Below are 21,393 nucleotides of genomic sequence, written 5' to 3' on the forward strand. Positions count from 1 at the left end.
CCTAAAAATTCAATAAGTTAAAAAAAAAATAGTAATAGTAAATAAATTGAGTGGGGGTCCCTAGAACCCTCTATTACCCGAGGAGTAACTATGTGCAGGGGGTAATTAAATTCACTTTGAGGACATATCAATAATTTGCATAATGCACCATACATTCAATGATCAAGTTTCCTCTTTTTTTTTTTTATCAACTATACCAATGAAATGATTATGAATGAATTTCTTGATTGACGTTACCAATGATTTTTTGATTAATTACTAATGAATTACACTTGATTGAATTAATGATCCTTTATTCACTGGACTATTTCAGTTAATGCATTTTCATTAACCATTGAAAACCCATAATTAATTGATCATCCTGATTAACATGAGCATGAATGAATTAGTTAAATCTATCATCTAAACACCACAGTAGATTGATGATTGTTTTTTGTACCAGTGAAGACATCTTCTTAAAGGAGGAGACATGGTTAACAAATACATACAGAAAGACAATATGAATGGATTTATATACGTTTGCATTTCTTGGGATCCAATTTTTTTATTTTATTTTTTATTTTTTTTGCAAAATATTCTCTACTATACATGTATGCATTGCAGTTGTTTCTCACTAATTTATCAACATAATATGTTTGATACTTGAATCAAATTAAGAAATGTAAAATATTTATAGGGTGTGTAGTTCTGCTTTCTTTCAAGTATTCTATATTTGTTCATAATTTTACTGAACAAGAATATGAAAATGAAGGGCAAATCAATACATTAAATGTAGCTTAAAAAGCATAGTTGAAATAAAGGTGATTTTTATTGATTAGTGGTATAGAGGTATGAGGCAATTACATCATGCTATTGGGTGAATTATACGCTTCTATGAAGAGGAGCTTTTTAAATGATATTTTCAAAAGTGAGAAGGGGGGAAAATAACAGGGGCATGTGTTATTTCAGTTCCAGAGAAATTGGATATATTATAAATTATCAATAAACTTGCAAGCACTCAAAGGGGCGATTAATAGACAAGTGCAACAACACATCATGGATAATCCCACTGCACAGGTTCATACAAACTAAACATATCATAGTTTTAATGTTGGATTGTCTTGAGTCAGGATTATATTTTGACAATCTATGTTATGCCCATGTTAAGGTCTTTGTGATGTTAGTCTCATTGCAGATCATAGCAGATAGATAAATCATTTTCTAGACGGTATAGTTTTATAATTCCCATGATACACAGTTAGCATCATCAAAATATGGTAACACCAGGAGATACCTGTTTAGCTTCAGGATTTTTTAATCTGTCATATGGTCAAACTAAACAGCTGTTGCTAAGGAGTATTTCAAATCTGTCAGGTAAAAATAGATATTCCGTAGAGAAACAGTTTAACTACTTTTAAGAATGTTATCTGACATGCAGTGTATCTAATTCAATTAATTATGGCACACACCGAAACTAACCAAAGTATTTGCTAAATTGTAGTGTACGTAACAGACATAGTAACTTCTTCCCACAGGGTTTGTTTCATGTAAAATGTTAACAACAGAAATGGTGTAATCATGTTTACCAGGCAATATGACATTCATACCACAAAGCAGTTCAAAATAGTTCTCCCCTGACCTACTTTGGCAATCCCTAGGATGTAGGTTAAATGACATTCAAGCAGATGTGTAGTGTTGGCAAAATTTCATCTTATGAAAACATTTCCAGGCAACCAAGTTTCTTATTATTGGCGGATTAGCAAAGGTGGCTTTTTCATAATGACATAAATGGTGATTGTTCCAACTCAACACATTAAGAATGCGTGTTGGAGAAGAAGATAGCAGACACTACCTAATCCATTCATCCATATGGAAATCCAGCAAGTAGAGAGGTACTCCTTCTGTCTAAAATCCTGCAGTTTATAGAGTGATTAAAACAAATCCAAAACCTCCAATAAATGAACGGCAACATGTTTGCTTTTTCATGAGCCACCACAATTTTCTGGCCATGTTGTTTTATTGAAACTGAAAATGTATATTATAAACTGCGATTGTTTAGGTTCAATATGCCTATTGTTGTTTGAAACTGCCATTCACTTAACTAAAAATCCAGGCTTGCTTTTCCACTTAAGGCATACAGATTTGCATTTGCAAAAGACAAAAGACACCAGTAAAGCTCTATTACCTAAACCAGCAGATTGGTTTCTTAACAACCGAAAGAAAAAAAAAATCTCAGAAGTTAATTATATTGCTAAGCAATGTAATCACTTGTTTGCATCTGTCACACTTAGATTGTTTACCACTTTAGTATGGTTTTCTCCTATTTTGTTAAACTAAAGCAAACTGTTTTGTTTTTCGGTTGTTTCTTTAATAATATGTTAGGATGTTTTCATGCCTTCTTCTGCAATAAAAAGCCCAAAACATTTGTAGAAAAGAAGCAAAAAACAAAACAATTTATTTTAATGAGATTTTGGTTAAATAAAATGTAATGTATTCCTATAGACTGCAGAAATTAACTAATGTAATGACACAGAAAAAATGAAGTAATAAAATAAAAGAAATCATGCTTAGAGCCTCAGAATTCCTGATCAGACTCTCAACAGTCTCTTTTTCAGTTTATAGACTTGGGTAAATGGGTAGCAAAATAGGCTACTGAAAAGGCAAATCACACTGAGAAAAAAGAAAAACAATAAAGCCATATATGAAATGTTTTTTTTATTTTTATTTTAAATACATTCATATTTTCAATTTAGTATAATTTATAAATCTGTGTGACAGTAATTTCTAGATTAATATAGGCAGCATTTAAACAACTAACTTTATATATATATATATATATATATATATATATATATATATATATATATATATATATATACCAAGAAGCAGCGACGCTGCAATTTGGTCAAAGGTTCTAGTGGGCCTAGAAGGTAAATGTAAGGAATGAAGAAGAGTAAACATAAAATTTTCAGACTTAATATCTCCGACACATTTAGTTTTTAAAATGAAAAATTAAAAGATTTAAGAAACACCACCTGTCCACAACAAGTGTAAACTGTTGGGAGTGTTTAATATGACTTGTCCATTAGGGACCTGTCAATTGAAATAATGGGAGAAACAGTGTATCAACGCTGAAAAGAGCAAACATATACAAAAACACAGAGCACCTGCAATCTTTTGAATTGACCTATAGGTATATTGTTATGCACCAAATGGGGTGACAACATTGATAATATAACAGTGAATAGGCTGTCATGGGTTTCCTATACAACTTTGCAGAAAATATTTCTGAATCCTTATATATTTACAAATCTGATGATGATCAAGTGTTTTTGGCCCACTTCCACATGTCTAATATATATATGGATAAAGGTTCAAGAACAGATTCTATATTCGCCACAATGGGCCATCCTGGAGGTGGATTTTTTTGTTTGTGAACTTTAGTAACTGTATAAAAGGTGGGTACAATAGTTATATTAGTAGTAACATGTGTAACAGTTTCTTCTGTAATGATACCCATAGTTAAACCCATTTCTAATACAGTGTACTTTTGCTTTAATATGATCAGTGGGATTCATTTCTAGTTTGCAGTAATAGTTTATGTCCATTAAATGTCTTTCTCATTCTGAATCATAATCCTTGGTGTTTGTCTTTGAGACGCTTTCCTCTCCCAGTTTTATTTTTGCTATGCCACAGGTGAGGCCACCTTAACTTCCTATTATTATGATTTACATAATTCCTCTACGTAACCTATTTTTGTTATGCAGCTGATTTTGTAGATTGGTCCTGGCGGCCATTATATAGATACTTGGATGAGCACAATATTTGTTTGAAGCAACATTCTAAAATGTATCATAGCTAAATTGTAGTTATAGGTATTCTTAAATCCTTGTTGGAGATACTTTAGTCAAAAGACCCACATGCATCATAAAACTTGGAGTAATGGTTCATAACATATTTTCCTCTACTAAGTTTTACAATGGCTGAAACACATTGCAGATTTTCTTGATTTGTTGGTTCAAATCCAACAAGAGACAAAAGTGTAAGGTATGTTACCTTAGCAGTGAATGAGCATTGTAAAATCATCGCAATGAGGGTTGACAGGTGTGTCTTGTAGCTATCTGGATTATGAATCACAATGAAGCCTTCAACAACAGATGTCAAAAAGCAGAACATCCACAATGGACCATCTACTGAACTGAACAGAGTCTCCTTCAAAACTGTCTAACTCACTTAATCCTATAACTTTATAACATATCCTTAGAGGTCTTACATTCAATAAAGAGTGGAAAGGTGACATTTTACATTACCTAGACTTTAGAAACTGCCAAATATACTCATGTATCTACCTTTCACTCTATCGTCATAGTAGTACATGTTGTACATTTATTTTTAACATCTTACAAGCCATTATATTTTGAAAATATCCAAATGCTGCATGTCTACATGAACTATATACACAACATGTACACAAGTTTTGGTACGCCTGACCATTACACCAACCAGGACGTTTATTACTTTGCATTCTAAATGCATAGACATTAATATGTAGCCCCCCCTCCTTTGCAGCAATAGCAGCTTCCACTAGAGTACTCATTTCAAATTACATTGAAGAATCATCATATAGTATTATGTACTAAAATTGAGTGCTTGAAAATGATATTAACTAATGGAATGGTCTAATCAGCAGGAAAATGATTATGTAAGATCACCTGTATTGTTATGTCTCCTGATTTAATGAAATTCATTTCATAATTACGTTTGACAATAATCTAACATTTCAAATAATGTGCACATAGGTTATATATTAACTAAAGTATATATATCTGTTGTGGAAAAAGAGACGATACTGCTGTCTAAATCTGAACTGTGAATTTGTTTGATTATGTACCTCTTTTTAATGAGAAGCACACCTCTGTTACCAGTCCTTCTTGATTGCCTGATGGATACCCAATAAAGGAAACTTCTACACACCATATTACATCTCCTCACAAAACTTTATAATTACATGTGTTACATTTGTTCCTCTAAATAGAGAGTTATGGTGGTAATATTCAATATTATGATGAAAAAATAAACACATATACAATATTAGGCTAAACATATAATCATCTGATTATATTGATTGTTTAAGGGTCACATTACTTATTTGTGACCAAAATCCCCTCTTTCCCTTCTCGATGTGCACCTATATATACACTGTGTGTGTGTGTATATATATATATATATATATATATACCGTATTTGCTCGATTATAAGACGACCCCGATTATAAGACGACCCCCCAAAATCAAAATATTAATTTAGGAAAAAAACAAAAAGCCTGAATATAAGACTACCCTATAGGGAAAAAGTTTTACCAGTAAATATTAATTAATGTAAATTATTTTCATGTTTAATAAAAGCTATGATTGAGAAAAATATATTTTTTAAATTTCCTTTTATTTGCCAACCTGCCCCCCCCAGTTATGCCACTCTGCCCCCAGAAATGCTTTATACCCCCCTATTTGCCACTCTGCCCCATGATATGCCTTATACCCCTGTATGCCACTCTGGCATATAGGGGGTTAAAAGGCATATCATGGGGCTGAGTGGCATATAGGGGGGTATAAAGCATTTCTGGAGGTATATAGGCATATCATGGGGCTGAGTGGCATATAGGGGGTTAAAATGCATTTCTGGAGGTCCAGAAATGCATTTTAACCCCCTATATGCCACTCAGCCCCATGATATGCCTTTTAACCCAGCATGTACTGGCTGCCTTGGCTTGATAGGAGTGTGATTGCTGTTAGCAGTTTGATATATATATATATATCAAACTGCTAACAGCAATCACACTCCTATCAAGCCAAGGCAGCCAGTACATGCTGGAACCTGGGGATGATAGCAGTGGGATTACAGCCTCCATATGCCATGCTACAACCCCCACCCCCCTTACACATCCATGCTATCACACACACACTCACACTCATTCACAAACATTTAAATACTCATTCATTCCCTTAATCACACACACTTCACACATACTCAAAAACCCTCCCCCACCCCCTCACCTGAACTGCAGATCTCCCACTGCAGACTTCTGCAGGGGACCGGCTGTAGCAACTTCTCTGGCCCCGCCCTCAGAGGAGGGAGGGGGGAGATAGAGTTCTGTGAGGACGCTGCAAGCTTCCTGCCCTGCTTCTAACAGAAGAGACGCTGCTCGCGACCGGTAAGCAGCATGGCGCCAGCATTTTTTTGGGGTCTGATTAGAAGACGACCCCGATTATAAGACGAGGGGTATTTTTCAGAGCATTTGCTCTGGAAAAAACCTCGTCTTATAATCGAGCAAATACGGTATATATATAACTAGGAATGTAATGAGCACATGTACATTGCTGCTGTAATAAAAGAAAATATAATTTCTTTGAGCTATTGCCAATGGAAATTGAAAAATCTATATAAAAAAGTTATTTGTTAATTGGTTTAGGTTTCCAAAGGAAAGTGTTTAAGTATATGAAATGCTTACTACTGGTAAGATATTCTAATAAGAGTTTGATTTTAGCAAGCTGATGAATGTAAACTGTATCTGTCTGTCTCTCCTTCCATTACTCTCGCTGTTTATTCAAGACAATAGTAGTAGTAAATGAAGAAGGAAAACATTCAAAATGCTTTATATTGCATATTCTTCTTATAAATAGGTATGAGTATCTTGATTCCTTACCTTCCCAACGTACAAAGGATCTGTACCAGTATATTCTTCCAATACAAAGAACTGATTCCACACCCAGCTGCGCTTTGATCTAGATTTCCCAGGCTGAATGTAAGGCTTGGATGTAGACATTGACAGCTCAGCTTGAGTTATTCCAGAAAGACAAAAGAAAATAGCTATAATTTGGAGATAATGACACAGTTCAAGTTTACCCATCTTCATTTCTCTTTTTCTTTATTTAACAGTCCAAGAAGGTTTCGACTTGATAATCTCAGTGGTTCTTCAGTAGTTAGGAATAGGAGGAACTACCCCTCTTGTATTGTCACTGAGAGTTCACAAACCTAAAAAAATAATTATAGAAAGCACTGTCAAAAGAAAATCTGTCATGTTTTTCTTATTAAGGCAATAGTATTGCGAAAACATTAATGGAAGCTAATGACTTTAATCTGCTAACTGTTGGTATTTTGTAATAACTTTAAACAATTATATGATCCATAATGCATAATATTTGTGCACTAAATCAATCATTTAGATTGAGTATGTAAAGCAAAATGTAAATATTATAACTCAAGAATAATCATGACATGTTCTATACATTTTCAATGGCATATATAAAATAGATAATGTAGTTAACTGAATGCCTTCTCAAATACAAATTAGTTGAAATACTATGTGCTGAGACATAATGGAGAGTGGACAAATGAGTCTGCAGGAGAGTTGTGGCTTCAACTCCTTGATTTCCCTATTCATGATGAAGGTCCAACCCCAGTGAGATTCTACTGCAAGGAAAACGTGACTGGTCCTGTATAACGCATAGTTAAATCATTGAGATTTCTTCAGTTAACTCACCTATTGAATTATGTGCTACATATACAGGGCTTTCTTGCTGGAGAAAATTGCCAGTAGTGGCCCTTCATAATGAAAAGTGAAATGAGGGAAGTAAAACTGTTGGAAACTTTCCTGCCTACATCCCATTTGGTGAATTAACCAAATACTGATAAATACTGATATTTGGCAGATATATCCTAAATACATGCTTGGTTAGTATTTCCCAAACTAGTCATCCAAATTACTTGCAGTACGGAATTTATGTATTGCACCATTATGTTCCATTAATGAAAGGGACCATTAGTGTTCCTTGTTGACTGCTTTCGAAAGTGAGTCTGTGTTAAAGGCCTACCCTTACACTAGCTATACTAATCATATGTCACAATAGTCATCCCCAGGGAATGTCAAGAGAGGGTAGTTACCAAGTTTTATAATGTTCCAATCAAGTGTGCATAAAGGGCTTTAAAAGAGCTGCTGGCATTTTTATGCGAACATAATTCATAGGAATTTTATTCAAGCAAAAATGTACACTCTGATGTCCCAAGAAAATACATTGACATGCTAAAAGGATGTAAAATGAAAAGCATATTTTATACAGTATTTTTGGTATCTGATTTGTCTACAACTTAAAAGGAAATTTACATATATATATATCTATGTCTTGTAAAAAAGAGATGAACGTAGCAATCAAACTAAATGTTTACTTACCTAGGTAAATACAATAGTAAAGTATTTTGTCATATTTTACTAACAGAAAAACAGATAACTCAAATAGAAACATTAAAAATAGCAATAAACTAAGAAAACGGTAAATAGAAGAAGCCTGCATGAGCTGGTTTAATAAAATATGTTTATAGTATAATTCATTGCAATATTTACTGCACCCTAGGCTTTAACAGTTTTGTACTTTTATTCACACACCTGCCATTTGGAATTCCAATAATGTATCATAGATAAACCTGTTAGTAGTAGAGTTTTTAATGAAACAACAATGTAGACGTAAAAGTGATGAATGGCATATTTGACAAATATTAACTTTATGTAATACGACCATCCTGTGCATTATTTCTGGCTAAAATATTTGAAGAGATACATGAATATACAGTAGATATACAATCTACAGTCATGTGAAAAGGAAAGTACACCTTCCTTGAATTATGTGGTTTTACATATCAGGGCATAACAACTTCTAGGACCCAGACCAGCAGGTCGGGTAGAAACCCAATTGCAGGGGATATCTGAGGCTCTGTCTGTACTCTGAGATGCATATCGACAGACAAGAGATTACAGTCTCACACCAGGCTGATATACAAGAATATATTGTACTGATGAATAGGAACAGAACTGGTATATACAGTGGATTAAAGCTTAAACAGGTCTCAGTTAATCATAACACAGAGAGTAGAAAGTCTTCCCGGACAGGCCTGGAACTGGAGGCAGTAGCGTACCTAGCGGGGGGCGGGGGGGGCGGTCCGCACCGGGTGCCGCTCATCAGGGGGGTGCCAACTTGCCGGCACCCGGCACCCCTCCAGAGACGGACAGTAATGTCCGCCGCTGGAGGAGCAGGCTCGCAAGGGAGCGGTATCGGAGGTCTTTAACAGACCACCGGCTCCCTTGAGTGATTTTAAGCCGGTTCAAGGATCTCCCTTGAACCCGGCTTAAAATCACTCAAGGGAGCCGGAGGTCTGTTAAAGACCTCCGATACCGCTCCCTTGCGATCTGCGCGGCAACAGCTGTTGTGCGCCGGGGCTTGTTGTCAGATCAGGGCATATGTGTGGATTGGTATGCGTGTGGATTGGTAAGTGTGTGAGAGTGATGGGTGTTATGCTGTACCATTTCCAATGTATTTTTCATTATATAATTATGCTCTAAAGTACATCATAACTCCCATCACTCTATACTGTTCCATACAGTGGCAGAGCTGGGAGACAGAGGCCTTGCACCCCCACCGCAGGACTCCTGAAAGGTAAGTGAACTTCAAAGAGGGAGAGGGTAGAAAGTTAGGAGGGGTAGATAGGGAGAAGGGAGTGAGAAGGGGTAGATAGGGCAGAAGGGAGCGAGAAGGGGTAGATAGGGCAATCATACTCCTATCATGCCAAGTCTGCGAGTGCCTCCTGGAATCTGGGTATGCCTGGGCATGATAGGAATGTGATTGCTGTTAACAATTATATATATATATATATATATATATATATATATATTGTTATTTAATTGTTTTGTCCTATTTTGGTGTGTTACTTACTTTAAATTTAAATAAAAGTGTTATATTTTTTATGGTGTGTGTGGGGGGGTCATATTCAGTTTCGGCCAGGTAGTTTTAAAGTGTGTGTGTGGGGGGGGTGCCACATACAGGATCCGCCCCGGGTGCCAAATACTCTAGGTACGCCCCTGACTGGAGGCCCACTGGCAGGGCAAAGGGTGGGAAGCCGACTGGCAGGGCAGACAGCGGGAAGCCCACTGGCAGGGGAACTGTAGCAAGGACAGGGGAACTGTAGCAAAGGCAAAGCACAGGGCTTGGAAGCCCTCAGACAGGGCACATGGCTTGGAAGCCCTCAGGCAGGGCACATGGCTTGGAAGCCCTCAGACAGGGCCCACGGCTTGGAAGCCCTCGGGCAGGGCAAACGGCTTGGAAGATAGGTAAGTCAAGCCAAGGTCATACACAGGAAATCAGAACAGGAAACCAGATCTTTAGCTGCAAGCAGACTAACAGGGACCCAAGCCAAACAAATGCAAATGCCCAGTCTGAAGGGCAAAGCAGGTTGATAAACTCAGTTAACAAGGCTCAGCTGTAAGTAATTAGATATGGGTGCTCCAGAGAGGGTAGGGTGGCCACTAATGGCTGCAGGTAGACATGATTAGAAATAATTATTGTATAGTCCTGGCAGGCAGGGTGGACCCTGACGATAACGAACAATCATCTGTTCCTTAGCGGGTCTAAAAATAAGGTAAACAACAACACATGGCATATAACACCATGTCATGATTTATTCAATAAAAATAAAGTCAAAATGAAGAAGCCATGTGTTAAAATATAAGTACACCCTATATTATATCTCAGCTCAACTGGCAATGCTTCTATCTCCCGATAAACACATCAACGTTTTATGAAAGGGCTGTCCCGCAAGCTCAGAGGAGCCATTTCTCAACTGTATAACCATATAATTGGGGTTAAGTTCCCTACCACGCCTTTGTTTGAACAGAAGTGTGAGTCAGACCTGGCTCAAACACTTGAACCTTCGGAATGGGGTGAGATCTATGAGAACATCTGGTTTGCTTTAAATTGCACCACATTTCCATCACAGTCTTCGCTTTGTTTCGGAGGGTGCGATGAGGAGGGGACACCATTACACATGTGGTAGACATGTCTCAAGGTCAAACCAATCTGGTCACACTTTTTCAATAAACTGAGTGAGGCTCTCTGAGAACCCCTATAACCGGAGCCCTGGACGGCCCTCCTCTGTAGATTTTACCCCTCAGACGCTGTGGACAAGCCGGCTCATCAATTAATTTCTCGGATATGTACAGCGGTCCGTCTGGCTATAGCTCAGACCAGGAAGGTGCATGTCCCCACGATTCCCGTTATTGAAGCTAAAATTTGGCATATACTCAAAATGGAAAAATCACTGCATATATACATGAAACATCACATTTGTTCCACCTCACCTGGGAACCTTGGATGGAGAAGTTTGCTCCGGCGGATGCCGCATTGTCTTTGCTCTGAAAATGGGGGACGTTACAAGGCCGGCTGGGACCAGGGGCTGGAGGCCGGGACTGAGAGGCTTCATTAATTTATAATTTTAGACTTTTTTCTCCCTTCCTTTTACCTTTCCTCAATTTTTCCCTTTTATACTGTCAGGACCAAATTTGTATTACCACGTGCACAGAATGATTGCATGGATCTCATTGCATGACCCAACTTTATTTTATGTTATTGTTGTATACTTATGCAAGGTAGTCTCTCGAGTCGTATGCATTTTACCAGCTGCAATATACATGTTGTCCGTATATACTTGGAAATCATGTTATATACTAATAAAATAGTACTTAAAAAAAGCTAAGTACACCCTTACTGCTTCCATAGGAATTTAAGATCAGCAAGTATGACCACTTCTGTAAAAGCCGATGTTTTAGCAGTTTTCTGGTCTGGAGCATTTAGCTGTGTGTTAACACAATGCCAAGGAGGAAATACATCAGCAATGATCTTAGAGAAGCAATTGTTGCTGCCCATCAATCTGGGAAGAGTTATAAGGTCATTTCCAAACAATTTAAAGTCCGCAACACACAAGGTCAGAACTTACCTGGCACGTCCAGGTCCCACACAGCAGCCCTATCTTCAATGCAAATAAACAATTAAATAAAATAGAAACACTCTTAGAATAGGTGTGATGGGGATATCAGGAAGCATAAAAACCCACGACACCTTCAGTGCTATTCTGAGCCTTTATGCAGAAGATATCCCAGCAGTCATATTCCTGTTTTTTCCCCAGTTCCGGTTCCGGTCCCGGTTCCTGTTCCTGCTCCTGCTCCCTTCATCTTCTACCAGACTTCCCAGTTACCAGACCTCAGCTCTCCTTTGGACCTCGTTACCTGTTACCTGCCTTGACCTCAGAACTGTTCCTTACTATGGCTTGCCTACTCTTTCTGTTTAGACGTTCCGGGCCTTCTGTACCTTTATCTGATCCTTGCCATTGGGTTCCATATCCAAACACCACAAGATACTGCCTCCAAGCATGACATACATTGAGAAAGATTGTTCCCAGGAGTTGATGTCAAAGAAAATTCACCCCAAGGTGCAATGGTCAGAGAAACTGCAAAAACTTAAGAGTAACATCTCAGGCTCTACAGGCCTCAGATAACATGTTAAAGTGCATGGCAGTACAATTAGAAACACTGAACAAGTATAATTTATTTGGAAGATTTGCCAGGAGAAAGCCTCTTCTCTCTCTAAAATGAACATGGCAGTACAGCTTAGGTTTGCAAAGTTGCATCTGAGCAAACCACAAGACTTTTGGAACAGACAAGAACAAAGGGGAGATGTCAAGCACATAGGTGGAAGGGTGACAACTTGGGCTTGTTTTGTAGCCACAGCCACTTTGGTATGTGTTTTGATAAACATAAATACTAAATAGTTTTTGGTAAACTAAAAAAGTGTCTATAAATGTATTAATATTCATATATTAAAGATAGAATTACTGGGAATATAATTAAAATAAACATAAATGCTATTAATATATATATTAATTTTCCATGCATTTTAGATGGAAGTTATCTAAAAAGTGAACATGCATAAATTAGTGTTAGGTACACTAGATAAAAACACAGAATGCATTGTATTTCAACATTGTATTTAAACATTGATCATTGGGGTGGTGATCTCAAAGTAACAATGACTGTACTTATTTAAAGTAACTTTCACATAGAGAACCTAAAGGCTATTTCTTGCACATTTTAGTATAGAGCTTAACTAACTGTAATGTAAAGGTTAGTGTATTGTAAAAAAGTGGAAGTGGAATAAATGACGTAATTTATACTTTACAGACTGCAAAAACAAGAAATAATGAAGTAACAATTCATTAAATCTTAGTCTCCTGTAAAATACATATTAAAATTAACAATAGCAGGATGGATCTACTGTATGTTGCACAGAACCCCATTTACTGTAAATTCTAATCCAAAGCACCTTATTGCATTTCATGTGATGTAGCATTTCCAGCATTTTCATTTTTTTGTAACCTCATTACGGAAAGTTTTGTAGAAATCTTTGACATTTTATAAATAATAAAATGAAATAAAGATTTTGACCTGTAATTTCAGTAATAAACTACTTGTGAAGAATAGTAGAAGTGGTGGATAGCAATACCATTAAAGAACAGAGGACAATAGTATGGGAGAACAAAAGGTAAGAATGCAGGTGTATTTTTTACTTTTGAATGAATACTATATAATGCATGTAAATGGTGTCTGCAAAGGATGGAATTGTACAGTGATTCAAACATATAGCAAACATGCTTTTTTCTAAATATATTTTTATTATCTCTTGAAAACACCCACATGTTATAATCAATACATTTTAGATTGTACAAGATTATAATAAATTGTGGATAAAATCAGCCCACTTTCTTAACTATATATATATATATATATATATATATATATATATATATATATATAATACTTTTGGTTTTAAAAGAATAGCCATGTTAAAGCCTCTTTTACCAGAATGAATATTCCCTTAGATGTTCTACAACCCTAAAAGGCACCTTGATATGTATGGAAACTAAAAGAGATTGTTCATACATAAAACTGTGTAAAAAAAATATATTATTCTTCATCTTAATGCTTTGCTCAGTTACATAACGAGATTGCAATATGTCACATAGTAACATGTGAAGGTAAATCCTTGCACCAAGCCATCCTTCAAATTCTGTTCTTCTATGACCATTTAAAATATTGGAAGGTACCACCACCTGTAATTTGCTGAACTTATTCAATGGTCTTGTAAAACTGTAAATGTGAGTATTATAAAAATGTCTGGGCCAAAGGAGACTGCATTTTAGGAATCTATATAACATATTCATATTTGTTTGTGATTATCTAAAAATACTTAGAGCACTTAAAAGGATATATCATCATAAATCAGTTTATACTGGTTAGTTTTATTGGACTGAGCCTCTTGACTCCATGGACCAATGTTTCCTTTAAAAGGTTTATGTCAACGTTCGAAGGTTCTGTATTACGACTCCTCTCACTCCATTGAGTCTCTAGGTAGTTTCGTGAGAGACTCATATATTTAGGTGCTTTCTGTGCAAAGAGTCAGCGTTTACACCTAGAAAACTATATATTTCACACAAAATTATTATGTTTGTGTGATTTAATGCACATTAAAGGTGTAGAATGATTGGAAGTAAAAACATTATAGTACAGACGATTTTTTTACATAAATATATACAAGCATTAGTGTGGATGAAAACGTACTAAACATTACACAATGGTAACCCAATTAAATTCAGAAAATAAATGTAGGGGTAAAAAGGAAAAGTTTTAAAAGAATCAATTAATAATATAATGCGTATTCAAATGTTTTTCAAAATTTGATTTTGAAATAGAAAAAAAAATTAAAAAGGGTGGAGCACGTGGGATTCTGTAAATTTGGATTGGAGACAAGTGATCTTATTATGTGTGAAATTCTCTCAGCTAACTCAGGGTGCCCACATGCTGCTTCAGTTGCATATAAAAATACAGAAATGTGTCTTCTGTATCCTTTTTAACACCACTCCTTGGGAGTGGTATTAAAGATGCCGTTCCACATACTTTGTTGAAGTTAACACCAACACATGTAAGTGCATGCAATAATCATGTCAAATTTTCATTCATAAATGTTGCCTGGGTCACTTAATTGTCATTAAATAGGTTGTTGTTATAGAAACTGAAAACACTTTTTAAAAGTGTATGCGTTGTATTTGTGTGACTTTACCGTCAGTTGAAAGAATAACATTTAAAATGATACTTCCAAAGTAGGCTTATTATGTGTATCACCAACTTTCGGCCTGTGGGTTTTTCCTTGCTCACACTGCTTAACAAAACATAAAAATCTCTCCAAAGGAGAATACATAGTTATTCCACTTCCACCCAAGTATCAATTCTTCATAACAAGTAAAAACACCACAATATCCCCTTCTAGTCCAAATGCTTGAGGTTGTGTTTGCCCTCCCCTTTATCACTCACAAGAACCTACCTAAACCTGAAAAAGAATGTCTGCGTCTACCCATACAGGATGACATGAACACCAGAATTCTGCTGCTAAGCTTATCTTTCTCACTCATCATTATTTATTTGCTGGTCCACTTTTCATGACATGAAAATACATTTTGGAGATGATGGTTTTAGATGATGCTGACCATAATATGAAAATTCTACTTTAGGAACAAGCTTCTTGAAGTAATGAATATCTCACAGTGTTGCTCATTTAGCCACTAAGGAAATACTCCTTCAACTAAGCACATGAAAAGGAAGCAATCCAGTTCAAGGCTAGCCAGAGTGAAATACTGGTAAAAACACAGTATAGAATAAGAAAAAAAACTTTCAAAATAATCAGTATCAGATCCAGGTTAAATGCTGCCAAGTAGTATTTATTTTACCAATATTTAGGTAGACATTAAGAAAATAAAATATAGTACCCATTTAACTAACATTTTCTATTGTATATTATGTACTGTTTTTATTTTATACTGTCTTATCTTGTAAACACTCTTTCAACTGACCTTTAGTTCACAAAGTAACCTTTGTTAGAATTGCATAAAAGTGAAACCCTCTGTTCACTTGTATGCAATTCTAACAAAGGTTACTTTCTTTCAGCTCTATCACTTTCAACTATATATATGTAATGTCACCAGCAGTTCACCTTCTCTCTCGATCTACTTACTCTTCATAAATGTGACTCAGTTTGTTTCATGACTGTTTATATGAGATAGATGGCATTTGCATGCTGTGGTTTGAATGAGTGACGTTTTTATCTGTGCATGACATCAGCTAGTCAACTCTTTGTTAATTATTCTAGTGTATTTTTGCTTTTTGTGCCAGGACAGGCATTCACACAACCATTCCTTTGCATTGTGTGCAGGCTGGTTATGTTAAGGAATAAAATATGTAGGGCCGTGTGTGACCTGTGCAATCGGGTCAGGTTGGCCAATATTTTAACAAAGGGCTTGTCAGGAATGGAGCAGGGTCACATAACACAAGGTCAATGTGAACTTTAATGTGGGGCAAAAGCAGCCCCTTTAGCCCATAGCAACTGCAGTCACGGGGGCTGCAACTGGAACTGGGACCACCACTCTGTGATTACTTCAGGACAGGCCCACTGCTTACCTCTGTGTTGCGTGCAACCTCTCTTGTATCACCCAGGAGAAGCAGACTCATGTTACGACACATCATATGACTTTGCTGCATTCCTGTTTCTCCTGGTAGGTGAAAGAAGTTGTGCAATCAACGCAGAGGTAAGCTGTGGGCCTGTATGGAAGTGTGCGACCACCACAGAGAAGTCAGCAGTTGAGGTAACGGTGTGGAGAAGTTTGTATGAATGAGTATGTATGAATGAGTATGTATAAATGAGTATTTGTGAATGAGAATGTATAAATGAGTGAACAAATAAGAATGTGCATGATAGCATGGATGTGTAAGTGTGAGATGGCACAGACAGGCTGTTAAGGGCAAGCATAGCACAGGGAGGCTGTTTGGGGCAAATATGGCATGGGGACGCTGTTTGGGCAAAGATGGGACAGACTCTGTGTGCAGGCTCTGTGCCAGGGCTGGCTTTTGCATTATTTATTTGATCTATACTTTCAATGCAGAGTTTCATATGTTATTTATTAATACTTGCAAATACAGCGTTTGTATGCCTAATACAGGGGACCTAAACCGGCAAAGCTGTGTTTTCCTGTGTTGTTTATTTTATCTATAACTGAACAACATGAAGGAGGAAAAGAAGAGGGGACAAAGGGACTCTGGGGTTATGACGACAGGTGTGGCCGGCCTTCATCACGAATCGCACACCGGCCCAAGATAAACGGAGAGAAGTCAGTTCATGCAAACTACCCACACTCACACTACTCCCTTGTAATTCCTGCTGGCTATTAATGTTGCACACAGGGATATGAAGTAATATTAAGAGGCAAGTACATCTAAAGGAAAGCAAGTCCTGTGGATGCAATCTAGGTGCTGTAGCAAATCCTATGTGTGCAATCTGGGTGTTGGTCATGTTTTATGGATGTAATCTGGCTGCTGGACAAGTTCTGTGGATGCAATCTGGGTGTTGGTCAAGTCCTATGTGTAATATATGTGCTCGGGCCAGTTCTATGTGTGCATTCTGAGTGTTGTACCATTCTGAGGATACAATCTTGGTGCTGGGGCCAGTTCTATGTGTGCAATTTTAGTGCTGGACACGTCCAATCTGGATGCTGGGGCAATTCTTATGTGTTTGATATAGGTGGTGGGTGCAATCTAGGTGCCAAGGCTGGTGTATGCGACCTGTGATCTATGTCTGCAATTGGGGGTGTCCATGCCTTATTTATTTATCTATTTATACCTTCAATCCTGAGTTTGCTGGTGATTTTTTAGTTGATCTATACTACGTCAGGGAGATAAAGAGAGATGTGGCACAGTGAAGGACAGCACAAACCTATTCTGGGGTATGATGGCCTGAATTCCTAAGAATGGTCCTGAGAATATGATGTCACTGTTCAGTATGTCAAAATACTGGTACCAGTGTGCTAATGATTCCAGTAAGGAAATATATAGTGGGGATATATACACATACAGAAATCTTGTACAAATAAGTTTGCATTGCTGTTTTCGACAAGTTGGGTAAAATAATTTCATGAAAACACTTCCGAGTAGGTGGTTGCCAAGAGACATAGCATTTTATTTTGTCAATACACAGAAACATATAAAACGTGTTTTAATACAAAAGTATCATAGATCTAATATATAATTTCCCTTCAGACTCAAAAGATGCAATATGAAAAATATACTTTTTTAAATGTATTTTTATGTGCTCTTAAAAACACCTATTGGTTTAAGTGTTAAAATAACACTAAGTAAAGATAATTCAATACAATATACTTAGAAATCTTTAGAGATCCCTCAATAAGCATGGTTTGCTGTATAACTTGTGAGAATTTTTAATTATAATGTGAATTCTGTTACAAGAAACCTACTAAAGAGCTAATTCTAAAGCCATTCTGCAATGAAATAGATTTGATTCTGTTGAACTGTGCTAGTCATAAAAGCCGAGTTAAGCTCAGAAACCAGAACCCACTAAAAGTGCCAATATATGCTAGAAGTGGAAGAAGCAGAATTCTATATTCTCTGAACCCTTTCTCTTTTTCTCAATTAGTGTCTCCTTTCTTCAGTACGACAGTGACACCCACTGGTTAACTATGACAGCCTTGAAGTTTCCCTGCAGAGACATCATCAATGAGACAAAGCAGCTCAGCCTTTACTGGATCAAGATATTTTAAGTTTTTCTTACTTAAGATTCTTTAACCCCTTAATGACAAAGCCCGTACATGTACGGGCTCAAAATGCATTGTTTTCAATGGGTTTAGGGATCGCCCATTGTCCTTAAGGGGTTAAACAAAATAGCATGATATTAAATGCAACTTGTTACTAAAAATTCAAAGCTGTACGTTATGTCTAGGTTATATAAAATCACCAGGCCTACCCTCTCTTCTGCCATATAACATTATACCAACATAAAGTTTCTTCACTTGCTCTATTAGTTTGTAGTATTTCAACAATCACGTAGTTAGAAAAAATGTATAAGCAATGGATATTTAATCATAGCACACATCTCTTGGGTGCTGATACTATTTTTAATGTGTAATCAACTTATATTTACAATACTAAAAAATGAAAATATATTTAATTAGAAAAAAAAGAATTTACACAGCTGTAATGCTTGGAAAATAAACACTTTGCCATTAACTTGGTGTAAATAATAATTAACCCTTTCCATTGAGGAGGGGAGGATGTACTTTGTATTGTGTTAACCATTACACCAAACTTGACAAATATCTAAACCATGTTTATTTATGTTTCTGCAACATTCATATTTGCGCTGTGTAGAACATAAACATAAACTGTATGGTGCAACTCCGATCAGATCCATATACATTGCATCTGTAACAACAATTAATACTAATACCCTACAAAAGACTTGGAGGTCCACAACAGTCAGGATTCCAGACATTAAATATACATATGGCTAACCAGTTGTTGATCTAATCAGTTGAAGTTGCCTATGTTATGTAATCCACTGAAAAATGAAAAGCTGAAGCGCTCCTTGCTAATATTGGAATAAAAAAAACCCATAAATTGTCAGATGGCCAGTTAGAGGCTAGTGTTTTTAATATAAATTATTTCATTATTGTAATATGTTTAAATTATCTGCATCTACCTGTGCATGACATAGCTGGAGCAATAACTACAACAGGAGGTACAAACGGTTAACATGAAAACGTGACAAATGACAAACTATTCTTAATCACTAGTTTGCTTAGAAAGAACAATCTTTTGAGGCAGGAGGTGTTAAAGAGAGAGTAATATTATTTTAGAGATGGAAGCTCAGAAAGGTCTCCAAGATGTTCACAAGGTGAAAACTTCACTATTAATTAACCATGGTGCTTACCAGTTGGGTAGGTGTCAATTTATGAAAATAAGACATTCAAGAATAAAAACTATTTTTTTGTGTAGAGAAATATCTATTTAAATGGAAGGAAAAAAGACCTAGAAGAGGGAGCCAGCAAAGTAGTAGCACTGTGAATAACTTGGTCTAATGTATAATTTAAGCAGCTGAGACATGAAGCAAGAATATTAAACTATTTGTTTTATGACCACCCGACTGGAACACAGAATGGAATTAAAATCATTTTATATATATTCATGTTAAGCAAAAATAAAAGATAATAACAAATATTATTACATGCACTTCATATGGCAATATTGTTTTGGAGAAAAAAGATACTGAAGCTAGCCCCTACCAATATAACATATGATGTGACAAAAAGGTTATTTGGAGCCCTGCAGTTCTGAAAATGAGTCCTACAATAAATGTGCTTCTGTGAGCTGTATGATGCACATCAAAGCAATCCTGGCAAATCTAGGTGCATGATATAGTACAATACTGAAAAAACTAGCAATACCAAAACTTTCTATATTTATTGAAGATATTTATAGATTGTTCCATATTACATTGGTGAATGATCTTTGAAAACAACAGTTTTACGAAAGTACACTACTAGCACTATTTGTCATTATATAATGTCAACAATAATCCTTTTTTTTTGTTCTGGAACTAATTGGAAATCCACCAATACTGATTTGTTTAAGATGACGAATCTTTACTTATTGTGTAATAAGATTAATCTTTACTTTCTTCTTGGCCCTTCACAATATTGCCACGTTTCAACTATATATATATATACACACAAATAATCACAACTTTGTCCTTGTTATTTCCATGAAAAACCACATAAAGCATGCAAGCCTTCACCTTCAAGGTGTGTTGGAACACAAAATACTGCTAAGTCCTATTCTTTGGTAGCAAAGCACTTATTTTCATCTGATATACTGGGCATCTAGAGGCGGTATACACACAAAGGTCATGTGTCTGTATCAATACCTCAAATATATATGTTTGTATCTATGTATTTATATAAATATATATAGATAGATAGATAAATAGATAGATAGATAGATAGATAGATAGATAGATACAACAAATATATCTTTAAGGTATTGAAAGTATGTCTATATCTATATCTATATATATATAGATAGACATATAGATATACATATGTGTGTGTATATATATATATATATATATATATATATATATATATATATATATATATACATATAGTTTTATAATATACAATATGATCGCACTTACACAATGAAGCAGTTTCCCTGCAGACATGTAGAATGTAGAAAGGTATAAGTTCCCATATACGTGTATCGTGACAAATGACTGTACTGTTAGAGCCAGTGATGTGCTCATAATTGTACACCAGCGTGAACAGAGGGTATCCTGACACTGTCTCGTGAAGTCATGCTTAACATAACCCTCTGTGACCTTAGCTACAGCACGCACTGTCAGAACACAGTGATAAAGTACTGAAGCACACGCACTGGAAGTCTTAGGACTTCACAATGTGAACAGTAAGCCTTCTGACATTTAACCTGACCTGCATTATACTGCAAAGTAAATAGAAAACCTTCATACATTTATATAGGATGGAGATGTTGTGTACAATTCCCAAGAGCATAATCAATACAGAACTACCTTTCAAAATAGCAAGATCTGCCCCAAGGTACATTCCTGCTTTCTCAACAGAGGG

General features: G+C 36.1%; 1 protein-coding gene across 1 annotated transcript in view; it reads right to left on the reverse strand.

The window, feature by feature from the left end:
* LOC128496956 (cadherin-7) overlaps window positions 1–21,393 on the reverse strand; it is a 66,627-nt gene that overhangs the window by 44,411 nt on the left and 823 nt on the right. Inside the window, exon 2 of the mRNA XM_053466797.1 lies at window positions 6,683–7,011. Coding sequence (XP_053322772.1) covers window positions 6,683–6,892 — 210 coding nt within the window. The 5' untranslated portion in view covers window positions 6,893–7,011. The remainder of the gene's footprint in view (window positions 1–6,682; window positions 7,012–21,393) is intronic.

Source organism: Spea bombifrons, chromosome 5 (assembly GCF_027358695.1).
Source record: "Spea bombifrons isolate aSpeBom1 chromosome 5, aSpeBom1.2.pri, whole genome shotgun sequence".
Taxonomy (NCBI): domain Eukaryota; kingdom Metazoa; phylum Chordata; class Amphibia; order Anura; family Pelobatidae; genus Spea; species Spea bombifrons.